The sequence below is a fragment of the Cetorhinus maximus genome, chromosome 9 (assembly GCF_964194155.1).
Source record: "Cetorhinus maximus chromosome 9, sCetMax3.hap1.1, whole genome shotgun sequence".
NCBI classification, from domain to species: domain Eukaryota; kingdom Metazoa; phylum Chordata; class Chondrichthyes; order Lamniformes; family Cetorhinidae; genus Cetorhinus; species Cetorhinus maximus.
In genome coordinates, this window is record NC_135887.1 from 132931142 (window position 1) to 132943536 (window position 12395).

The following is a 12395-nucleotide window of genomic DNA, read 5'->3' on the forward strand; positions in this document are numbered from 1 at the left end:
TGCATACTTCTGGGCCCCATATTATATAAATGAGAAAGGCATTGGCAATAAAGATTCACAAGGATAATGACCACAACTGAGAGGATATACTTTCAGGAAAAGCTGAACAGGCTTGGGCTTTTTTCCCAGAAGACTGAGGAGTGACTCAGACTGTAGATTAATAGAGGTCTAAGATAATGAAAGGGTTTGATAGGGTAGAGATAGAAAAAATGTTTCTACACATGGAGTGTCCCAAACTTTAGGTCAAATATGTAAGCTAGTCACAAATAAATCCAATAGGAAATTTAAGACAAAATTCTTTACCAAAAGAGTAGTAAAAACTATGGAATGTACTACCACAAGGAGTAGTTGAGGCAAGGAGCATAGATACTCTGAGGGGAAGTTAGATAAGCACAGGATGGGGAGAGAAATAAAAGGGTATGCTAATAGGATTTGATGAAATTCAGGGAAGGAGGCTTGTGTGAAGCTTAAATGACTTCATAGACCTTTCTGGCCGAATGGCCTGATTGTGGTTGTATATAAGTCTGCTGCTCCTGATGGATCACAGAGCCTCATAGATGTCAAGATTTGGTTTGCTTAGATTTACAAGATTTTTTTTTAGACCGTCCCACTGAGCAAGATGTAGTGCCATTCTATGTGATGGACAGTGTCCTCATTGTAGAAATGAGTCTTTTTCTTAAAGACTGAGGTCTCCATTCCAACTGATGCTATCATAGGCATATATGTCTGTGGTTGATAGCTTGGTGATTGTTGCAGTCAGGTAAGAAGTGGTAGAATGGATCCCTTCTCTTTTCACCTCTTTTTTGACTGCAATTTGCTTACCAATGAATGTTTAACTGTTCAAGTGCTGTGACTGTAAAAGACACACACTGACAGGTTTCCTTGTAAATGTTGAAAGGAAAGAAAATAATGTTTATTGTCCTTTACAGTTGATAGATAAAAATAATTTTTAAAACTCCAGCTCGCACTCACACATGCATCCAAGAGATTGAAACGTACACAGAAGAAAGTTACATGGATTAAGAGTGTCCAATCAATGGTTCTTGTGGTTTGGTGCATTGGATGGTTTCAGGCCAAATTCGGTGTTTTTCTGGATTGTGCATCAAGACAATTGAAAATTTGACGGACGATCTTGATCTTTTTCTCTGAAGTCACTGGCTGTTTGGTTTACGTTGAAGATGCTGCCTGCAGTGTTTGCTTGATCAAATACAGGTGCAACACATGCTTGTAGAATGGCTGGAGAGAGGGACTGCGAGTCATCTTCCCACTGTTGCAAACTTATGGTCTTTCTGGTCTGACTAACTGACCCTGGAAAAGCAGTTTTTGTAAACACAAAGGGTTAGCTTGCTATCACATGACCTTGATTCACAAGACGGCCAATTACTAAATATAGTCACAGGAAGCTGGAGAACCCTTATTCCAGGCCCATTGTCTAAAGTGATTGAGTTTAATGGCTTGGTCTGTACTCACCTGAATACATAGGTTATGTCTGGATGTTATGAATAGTTCAAGCGATGGGTCATTCACAATCGTTTAAACTGATAGTCCTTGATGGGTCAGTTCAAGACAGCACGGCTCTTTCTGATAACTTTGTAACTTGCAGGGTGTATTTATGTAAGTGTTCAGCCCTCTTAAGAGCCACTGCTTAAGTCACATAAAATGCTGTTGGTCTTTTTAAATCTGTCCTGGGATTTCAACCTGCTCAATAAATAAAGTATTTTTCAACATAAAATATGGTTTTATAACATGAATATGAGATCAAGTATGTTGATACCTGATATGAAATTGCTTACCACCTGGCTTAGGCCCGATCTGTATGGCTATGTCCTTCAGGACTTGGAAAGTTCAATCAATGATGATACTACCAAGCTGGTCTTAGTGGTGCACATTGAAGTTCCTCAGCCTGACTAGATTATGTACTATTGCTTCCTTTTAGGTTTCTACAAGTGTTGAAATACCAAATTATCAGTTGCAATGATCAATAGATTTTCTTAATGTTCTTGATCTGAAGCTGCGAGATTACATGAGGTTCACAACTAATGATGTTCAATGGCATTATCATCACCGAATTCCCCCACTATCAATATCCTGGGGGTTAGCATTGACCAGAAACTGAACTGGACTAGCCATATAAATACTGTGGCTACAAGAGTAGGTTAGAGGCTAGGAATCCTGTAACTCACCTCCTGACTCCCCAAAGCCTGTCCACAAGTCAGGAGTGTGATGGAATACTTCCCACTTGCCTGGATGAGTACAGCTCCAACAACACTCAAGAAGCTGGACACCGTCCAGGACAAAGCAGCCCGCTTGATTGGCACCACATCCACAAATATTCACTTCCACTACCACCGACGCACAGTAGCAACAGTGTGTACAATCTACAAGACGCACTGTAGGAATTCATCACGGCTCCTTAGATAGCATGTTCCAAACCCTCAACCACTACCATCTAGAAGGACAGGGGCAGCAGATAAATGGGAACACCACCACCTGGAAGTCCCCCTCCAAGTCACTCGCCATCCTGACTTGGAAATATATCGCCGTTCCTTCACTCACTGGGTCAAAATCCTGGAACTCCTTTCCTAACAGCACTGTAGGCCTACCTATGCCACAGGGAATGCAGCAGGTCAAAAAGGCAGCTCACCGCCACTTACGGACAACTAGGGATGGGCCATAAATGCTGACCCAGCCAGTGATGCCCACATCCCTTGAATAAAAAAAATTATGTTGAGGATTCCCAGGGCCACTCCCATGCCTCGGTGCATCTGTCTTGTCAGTGTGATTGGACACATTGAAGAATGATGGTGGTGTCTGTGATGCTGACTGATGAATATGGTTGTGTGAGTACACCTGTGTCAGGTTGTTGGTTAACCATTTTGTGGTACGTTTTTCCCAGCTTGGGCACTAGTTCTGAGATGTTATTGAGCAAGATTTTTCAAACTCGAGTGGGCTGAGATTCCTCAAATCTTGTATGATGCAATGACTGATGGGTCTGTCAGAGTTTGTCTTACTTCTGAACGTCAACGCTGTTTTTTTTCAGCTGAACAGATCTCTAGGCCATTTATGAGGACCATCAACCACATTATGTGGAACATAATGTGTCTGTGTGTGTGTGTATAATATCCCTAAACAACTCTCATGAATTTAATGAATTACTTTTACATTGTTATCACTGTTATGTGTATTTGTATTTTATATCTAACGTTAGTAAACTGCAAGAATGTTAGCCAGGGTACTGGGAGAGTCACCTGCTTCTCATCAAATAATGTCTCATGATCTTTTGCATTCGCCTAAATAGCCAGACAATAGCCTCTGTGTAACATCTCATTCTAAAGCATTTTCTCGATATTACATGACATGGTAGCCTACATCACATGTCTAAGTCCCGGAGACGTCTTGAGCACACAACCTATGATTTAGAGGCAAGAATGCTATCAGCTGCCCTGCTTTAACCTGTCTTGACAATTCCCACTGAAATATAATCTCTATAAACTTGCCAAGTTGAAGTTCCAGCACATCAAATTAGTAACAATTATCACTGCCTGTTGAACACGAGTTGTCAGAGACAAAAAAACAATCAATTCCTCTCCAACTTTGTACTTAGAATTGGAATGTGCTTTTAAGCCCCCAAGTATGGGCACACACTCTCCAGGTAGTGCTTGTTGCTCCAGACTTTTGCTTCAGACACTTGTAAAATTTTAATTTCATTAGGTGCTGTAGTGTTCAAGAAACATCATATAACTATTGACAGGTTTAACATTGAATATTTTCATATTGAATGAGATCTGTCTTTTCAGCAAAAGGCTATGCTTAATATTACTGGGAATTGTTGCTAAGTAACTTTACTGGTTCTTTTTTTTTTCCAGAGGAAAAACCAACATATTCCCTACAGGAACAGTAAGTTAACAAGGCTATTGAAGGATTCTCTGGGAGGAAATTGCCAGACAATAATGATTGCTGCTATCAGCCCATCTTCTTTATCTTACGATGACACATATAATACTCTAAAGTATGCCAATAGAGCAAAAGACATCAAATCTTCAGTAAGTTTTGTGCGTGAGTGTGTTTATGTACAATATTTACTAATTGATCTCCCATAGCACGGCATATGCAAATCTCAAGGCAAATATATTCTTTATGTGAAGCAGCATTACAGGAAAGGAGGTACCTGGACCAAGGCACAGATGTAATTCAGTCCTGTTTTAAAGTTGGGCTTGTTATTATTTTTATTTAATACTACTGGTTTTTTGTTGTAATAAAATTTAGGACAGTTTTGAATAGCAAGGAAGTAGGGCTGGAGCATTGGAATTTCTTTGTTGTAGATGGTTGAGGAGCTGCAAAATACAAAACTGAGGTGTTATAGTGCCACCACTGGCAGGAGGGTTTAATTAGAGTGTGAAAAGTTACAATGGTGGTTCACATTACAAATATGGCCCAGAAAAATTATCAGAGGGGTTGGAAGGTGTGCGCAATGATAACATTTTTAATATATGATAGCTCCAAACATATCAACCTGGCAGATATTTTCTTTGCACTTTATTGTTGCTATTCTGATCTTTCAGAATGTCAGAGCGTTTAATTCAAAATGTGTATGCGTTATGCTGTGTGTTTTACCAGTTTAAATACAAATATATCTAATTACATTTAGCTTTTTAATGCATCATAGACTTTAATGTAATTTAGCTAAAGCCTGCCCAGTGCATGAACTGCAGCTATTTGCTTTGCGTATTGCTGTAAGTGTATTGCAATCTACTCTACAATCTACTGACCTACTTCTTTGCATGGAATAGGAATGTAAAGTTAAGCAGAATGTTCTCAGATTCCAGGACAGTTCTCTCTCCGCATCTCTGCAGACCCTACTACCAGCAATAGCATTTATAAAATATGAAATTAATCTTGATACAGACTTTTATGTTTGGTATTATTTTACTTGGCATAACTTTGTTCTAATTTATGCTTTATTATAATTACTCTACTTTCTTTCCATTTCTGCAGATAAAAAGCAATGTCTTGAATCTGAATAATCACGTGGGTAAATATGCAAAGATTTGTGAGGAGCAAAGGAAAGAGGTAAATCGTCACTATATAAAAGTACCAGAGACATTTATCCGTAAAGAGAGTAAAACAGACTGTCCAGAATATAAAATATATTTTTATTCTACCTCAAAACTTGCTTATATGACCATGCTTTCAGTCATCTTTGTTAACTCTCCTAGTCTGTGTCTTTTTTTGTAAAATCCATTGAAATTTTATTACATTAAGAGTGCTACATGGTAAAGTTAAGAGTTGGCCAAAAGCACATTCAAAAATTAGATTTTTGCAAGGTTTCTAAAGGCAGGGAGAGAAGGCAAAGGGATTATTGGAAGGGTAGGTCTGAGATGGTTGAAAACCATACTACAGGTGGCTAAGAATCAAGGGCATAAGATTTACTTTCATTTCCTGAAGGCGAGGGAACCATTAGGAGGTTAGCAATGATGGGGCAATAAGGTGTAGAACAAGATGTAGACAGTGGAATTTTAGATAGGTTGAAATTTGTGTAGGCTGGAGGCCAGCGAGGAGGGTTTTAGAGAAGTCACGTCCGAAGGCAACAAAAAATGTGAACAGCACGTATTTAAAATAATGGTTTAATTCAAGAGCTTGGCTCAGACCTTTATGCCTATCTGTTTCACAGATTACAGAGCTCAAAGAGAAATTGAAAGCTTATGAGAGTGAAAAATTGTTGGTTCGTAATAACCATGGACGAAATGTTATAGTTGGTTCAAATCCAAAGGAAACTGAAATAAAAAGGTAAATGCACAAACAAATATTTTTTTGTTTCAAAATCAAAGGCACACAATTTTTTGAGAAGATGCTTTTTCACTCGTCTTCATGCAGAATTTTGGAATGTTGTTTACTTTGCAGATGTAATACATAGTTTATGTTGCTCTAAGGCATTTAATTATTGATTGATGGGCTTCTTCTCCATGCCCTTTTTGTCTTCAGTCCTTTTGTCCTTATGCAGCTGTAACAGTTAAACTCTATGGCTTCAGAGTTTGTTTAGATATCAAATTCAACGTTAAAATAATAATGGGCACGTCTCTTTCTACTGTGAAAATTTGTTTGATCTTATTATGTTAATACTTCTCTTTGATGTGTTTCCAAAGTTATCTTGTTTATATTTAAGTGAAAGTTTAGCAGATATGTGTTCAATTAGATTTTAACTATGTTAAGAATAGGTGATGAAACAATGTAAGACAACCAAGGATTGATATACCATAGGGTGCTATGCCTGCTATCAGAGAACAACATGCATTTCATCTCTCCCAGGTCATTAATAAGTTATAGTCTTTTGTTAATTAAAAGTTAATTGTAGGGACTATTGCCACATAGGAATGCCTATTTCCTAGAACAAAGATGAAGCCAGTCTCCATCCCTTTACGTTACCCTGAGCCTTCCAGAGTTTACTCCAGGAGAGAATGCAAGATCTGCATACTAAAGTGAGTGTAACCCTGTAATACCACAAAGGTGATGCAGGAACCGGTGGTCGCTATTATGTCAAGCTCCCCACAGAAGCCTTGCAGGGACTTAGCAGCGATGGAAAGAGGTCCATAAGATAAGTAGGAAACCTTTATTTTCCCCCAGGGCCATGATGACTTTTAACCCTACAGGACTCACACTGCTGTTTTTAAACAGTCTTCCCTCTCAAGTGGTCATAAAAAGATCCCATAGTACTATTTTGAAGAAGTGCAAGGGAGTTTTCCCAAGTTTCCTTCCCAATATTTAGTCCTCAAACAACATCGCTAAAAAAAATTATCTGGTCATTATCTCATTTCTGTTTGTGGGACCTTGCTGTGTACAAATTGCCTCTGCGTTTCCTACATTACAACATTGACCGCACCGCAGAGTGCCTCATTAGTTGTTACAATTGGATTAGGGACCAGTAACTATTTGTTTAAAGTTACATACAAAGTCAGCACAATAAAACAATCTACAATATCCAGCTTTATACTCTAACATTCAGAATTAACGTGGTATTCATGAATTGACAGGTAAACTGTGGTTAAACACACAACACTGCACATTAAATGGCAGGTGCAACCAGGACAACTCCCATGGCTTTTTCAGCAACCCACCCAGACATCAGTGACCTCTTTGAGTCACAAAATCCGATTAACTCTGCCTCCCTCAGGAGGAATTTCAACTCTTCACTTTCAAAGATCTAGCCTCTGAATTCCCTCAAAAGTCAGTCCGACTCGGACTGCCTCAATCTTAATCATTTCTCCTGAGACTGAGTTCCACGAGATTCACAAAGCTGCAGTCCCACCTCTAATTACCGGTACAATTCCAGCTCTTTCGCAGACCACGAGCTTCACCAAGCTGGCACTGCCCCTTCCCCTGTATTTCTCTGAACTCCAGTCTCCTGGATACACCGAACTGTATTTGACTCCCAGAGCTTCTCCTGAGCCCCCTCTAACTCTCTCCAACATGGAACTAGCAACCTTCCACCACCTTTTCAACTCCCCAGGACCTCTGAGCCCTAATGGCACTGTACGCCTCCCAGGGCTATTCTGAGCCCCAACTGCCTAGAGCCTGCTAACAGCAGCATCTTTTCGGTGTAGTCTCTTCCCCTGCTGCAGAACACTCACCGAATTGAATCCAGTGAACCTCCTTAATCTCTACCTATATCTATGACGGCATAGCTTTTCAGAGTTTACTGAACGCTTTAAACTAACTTAGCTCTAATTCCCAAAACAAAATATCTCTCTTGACTGCACTTCTTTGCAAGCAGTGTAGACTTCACGTTTCCAGCTAAGTAAGCCCATCTGCTGTTTAAAATCTTACCTTTGTAGCCGTTAATTCCTTAAGTCAACATGGCCCCAACCTTTTAAGTGTAATAGACTCCAAGCTGCTTTAGTTGCATTTATCATGTTTTCTACTGTTAAACTTTAATCTTCCCAGAACTAAACATTACCTCTAAAATATTAACATGAACCATAAACTAGATATTCATCACAAGTTGTAAAGCATTTGGAGTGTCCTGAACTAATGAAAGACATTATATAAATGCAGGTTACTTCCCTTTCTTTCGCACATCAATATTGATGAGGTCAGCAAAAGTCATCTGAAATAAAGGGGTGAATTTTAGAGACCACTGCCTGTGTATTTGAAGGTGATGGGGGTGGAGCACATGTAAAATAAAGCGGGTGGCCAACCCACCCCTTCCCTCCCACCCCTAAGCTGTCTCCTGTATCACAGGAGATGGGTAAAGTGTCAGGCAGCCCCCTGCCCTTAGGCCTATTGAGGCCCTTACGTTGCCAATTAAAGGCCACTTAAGGACCTCATTGCACCCCCCGTTACATAATTTGTTAGATGGGGAAGTCAGAAAGATGGTGGCCAGCCTGCAACTTTAACAGCGCAGGCTAAAAGGCAGGAAGGTGGGGTCCTCTGTGTCCATCAGTAGTATTCCCACCAGCCTTTAAAACCCTTCAACCCCCATGCCTCCCATTTCGACTAACCTCTCTTCCCCCCCCACCCAGCTAGAGTCCCAGTTCCCTCCCTGACGAAAAGTCCTGGACTTACTTTGAAGTCCGATATTCATCTTCTTTCTTTTCGGGGCTCCTTGTAGTCCCAGCAGCAGTCACTACTGTATTCTGATGTTGCTCGGACTACTCAGATTAACCGGCAGCTCTCGAGGGCGTGACTTCCTATGTTTGAGGGGTGGAGGTCCCACTCTCACTTTGTTATGGCCACCCACTGTGTATTATCGCAGCGGGGCAGCCCATTTTAATGTCGGCGAGGTGCCAACCGACCTTTTGACTAAGGGGGTGATGAATGCACCCTCGCCCCTCGTAAAATACACCCCCAAAAAGTAATACGGTTTTCTTTTTCCTCCTTTTATGAGCCGCTCTTTTCCGTCTTTCCCAGTGATCTATGTAGGGTTTTGGATTACAGTTGGGGAGAGTGTTAACAGATTTAAGGCCGTCAGTGAGGTCCAGCAGGCTTCACCTGGCCTTGCATTGGCAAAGGATGGCAGTGAAGGAATAATCATGAAGCAACTATGGGCCATAGAACTATTTATTTTTTGACCAGGTGTGTTTTTTATGACTGAAGAAATTAGGAATTCGATGGTTCCGAGATCTGATTGTTCCCTGATTACATGCTGGGGTATGATTTGATTCCTGATCCCAGAACCTGACTGATAATAGGACAATGATGTTTAAACCTGAATGTGTTTTTTAATTATTCATTCTCTGTATATGGGTTTTGCTGGCAAAACCAGAATTTATTGCCCATCCTTAGTCTGCCTTGAGAAGGTTGTTTTAAGCTTTGAAGCACGTCGCTCCATGTGACAGAGGTGCTTCCAAATTGCTCTTAGTCAGGGAGTTCAGGATTTTAACCCAGCGGCAAAGAACAATATATGTCGCAAGTTGGGGTGGTGTATGACTTGGGAGAACTTAGAGTCTGATGTTCCATGAGCCAGCTGTTTTTGTCGTTCTTGATGTTGGAGATCGCGGATTAGGAGGCCCTATCATAGAAGCTTGATAGAGCTCCTGTAATGCATCCAGTAGACACTACAACCACAGTATGCCAATCGTGGAGGGAATCAAAGTTTACGGTGATGGATGAGTTGCTGGTCAAGGAGAGTGCTTGGTCTTTGATGGTTGCAGCTGCACCCATTTAGGCAAATTGAAAGTACTTTATCAGACTCTTGCTTTAATTTATATTTTTTCATGGGTTTTTGGCATTGCTGGCAGCATTTATTGCCCATCTTAATTGCTCTTGAGAAGATGGTGGTGAGTCACCTTCTTGAACACTGCAGTCCATCTGGTGTAGGTACACCTACAGTGCTGTTAGGAAGGGAGTTCCAGGATTTTGACCCAGCGGCAGTGAAGGAACACAATGTAGCTCCAAGACATGATTGTAGCTCCAAGACAGGGCTGTTTACGGCTTGAAGGGGAGTATGCCAGGTGCTGGTGTTCCTAAGTGTCCAACGCCCTTGTTTTTCTAGGTTTCTAGGTGATAGAGGTTGCAGGTTTGGAAAGTGCTATCAAGAAGGATTGGTGAATTGTGCCTTTGTAAGTGGTGATGGCTTTGGGGAGTCAGGAGGTGAGCCATGCCTCAAAATATCCAGCCTCTGACCAGCTCTAGTAGCCATGGCATTTATGTGGTTAATCTAATTGTATCAGTGGTGACCCCAGAATTTTGATGATGGGAGATTCGGTGATGGTAATGCCATTGCCTTGAGACGTTTTATTACCTTAGAGGTGCCATATAAATTCAATTGTTGTTGAAAGTCAAGGTGGGGGGGTGGTTAGACTTCTTTTGGAGATGGTCATTTCCTGGAACTTGTGGCACTAGTCTTGACACTTTTCAGTTCAAACCTGGATGTTGTCCTAGTCAGGTTGCATGCGACATGGACTGCTTCAATATCTAAGGAACTGCGAATGGAGCAGAACACTGCAATCATCAAGGAACATCCCCAATCCTGACTTTGTGATTGAAACCTAATCAACAATAGCTACATTTTACGGACAAACATTCACACAGTCAAAAGGTTTTTCAATAACTTTCAATTATTTTTTAAGAACAATGATTTATGATGATAAGCAACAAAGAATAGATAATCGGCTGAATAGATAAACACCACAACTACATTATAACTTATCATATGGTCAGTTTGGCTCATAAGTCTTTTCATGTAATTTTAATAAACACGTAATGTCTAACGAATATTTTTAGATCTCCAGGTTCACTGTAAGTATACATAACATCTTATTTAAAACTGCTCTAGATTGCATGTCAAAATATGAGCTGCAAGAGCTCTGACATTGTGGCAGCAAAGCACAATTTTATAATTTGTCAAAATGGTCTTACTCGTATTGTGCAATAAAATTAGCTGTGTGAATTTCAATAACTGATATATAGTGGCAAAAAGTATTAGGGGAAAAGAAAACACCTTTTTGTTGGTGAGTAATAAATAGATTGATATGGAATTGTTTAAAACATTATAAATTATTTAAATGTTTGCCTATAAAAATTATGGTAATTTGCTGCTAGTAAACAAAAAGCCCCTCAACTGAAAAAAAAATTGTTATAGCTTGGCAGCAGCAGTAGAAAATCTGAAGTATTAATAGGTCTTCTCAGCAGTCTCTTACATCAGTCGTTGGAATACACAGTCATTCTGAGAGATGTAAATGTCTCTGTGTATCAATATTTTAAGAGTCAACAACAAACCATGTACGTCAGAGTAAGATTACAGAGTATAGTCACGTCTCTAACTTTTTAAAACAGTTGGTGCTATTTTCTGTATCTAACATCAGAGTAAGTTAAAATATGTTCACATTTTGATGGTTTTCCTAGTAAAATTGACATGAAGTTGGTTGTCAATTGGTGGTTCAGAACGTGAATATTGCTGAAAAAGAGACATGTCAAAGCTTTTTGTCTTACGCTCATCAGGACACTTCGCAAGAATAACAATATAAGGGGAAAACAACAATTTATACTATACGTGAAGAGAGTGCTGATTGGTTGGCAAGTGAACTCTGATTGGTAGAGGCATTGCCATGGAGATGCACCACTGATGGTGATTGACAGTTAACTGCCAAGCATTGTTCGAAATTTAAACCAGGCAGTTTGACCCTGACTGGCCAAGGCATTGCCCTGAGGAATGAGTCAGCAAATGGCTGTCACTTATTTTGTTTAGCTGAAACAGGTGCAATGTATGTACATGTTCTTTCTGTCTGCAAAGAACGGGGCCCTGTGTATTAATATATGTAGCTTCCAGTATACACAAATGCGCCACATTGCGAGCCGGACTGACAATCTTAAATTGGTTGTCAGTGTAATTCTTAGCATATTGAGAATTATTTAGCAAATGTGGAATATTAGCATCTAATCATGGAATATGAGTTGGGATTCTTACAGTTCCACACGCTATAAGATTGGTCTTATTGGCAACCTTGTAAATAGGGCCCAAGCCATTTGTTCACCTTGTAAGCTTGATGCTAAATGGGGGCGCATCAAAGGCATCCTGTAGGATAATGGCTACCCTGATTAGATCATTTCACGTCATATATCACACAAACTCATGAATGGGCCTAAGGCCGTCACTTTCGGCCCTGAAAAGAGCCCGGTCTACCTCAGATTGCACTGGAAGGGCAAAGTATCTCAAAAATCTGGGCAACAGGTGAAGCGAGCTGTTTCATGCTGCTACTATGCAGTAGCAACACGTGTGGTATTTGCCACTAACAGGATGCTGCCATCAAGCCAAAAAGATGTTATGCCTATCACACAAATGAGTAATGTGGTATATGAATTTCAGTGCCAAAGATTGGCGGACCGTACCAAATAGCATGTGCCAGCCATTGTCTGCAACAGGTAATTAAGTGTCAGTCACCATCATTGGTGCATTCATC

General features: G+C 40.3%; 1 protein-coding gene across 1 annotated transcript in view; it reads left to right on the forward strand.

Annotated features, from left to right (window-relative positions):
• The window catches only part of kif18a (kinesin family member 18A), a 106719-nt gene that overhangs the window by 55934 nt on the left and 38390 nt on the right, over positions 1–12395 (forward strand). The window contains exons 7-9 of the mRNA XM_078549544.1: positions 3867–4043; positions 4996–5070; positions 5672–5787. Coding sequence (XP_078405670.1) covers positions 3867–4043; positions 4996–5070; positions 5672–5787 — 368 coding nt within the window. The remainder of the gene's footprint in view (positions 1–3866; positions 4044–4995; positions 5071–5671; positions 5788–12395) is intronic.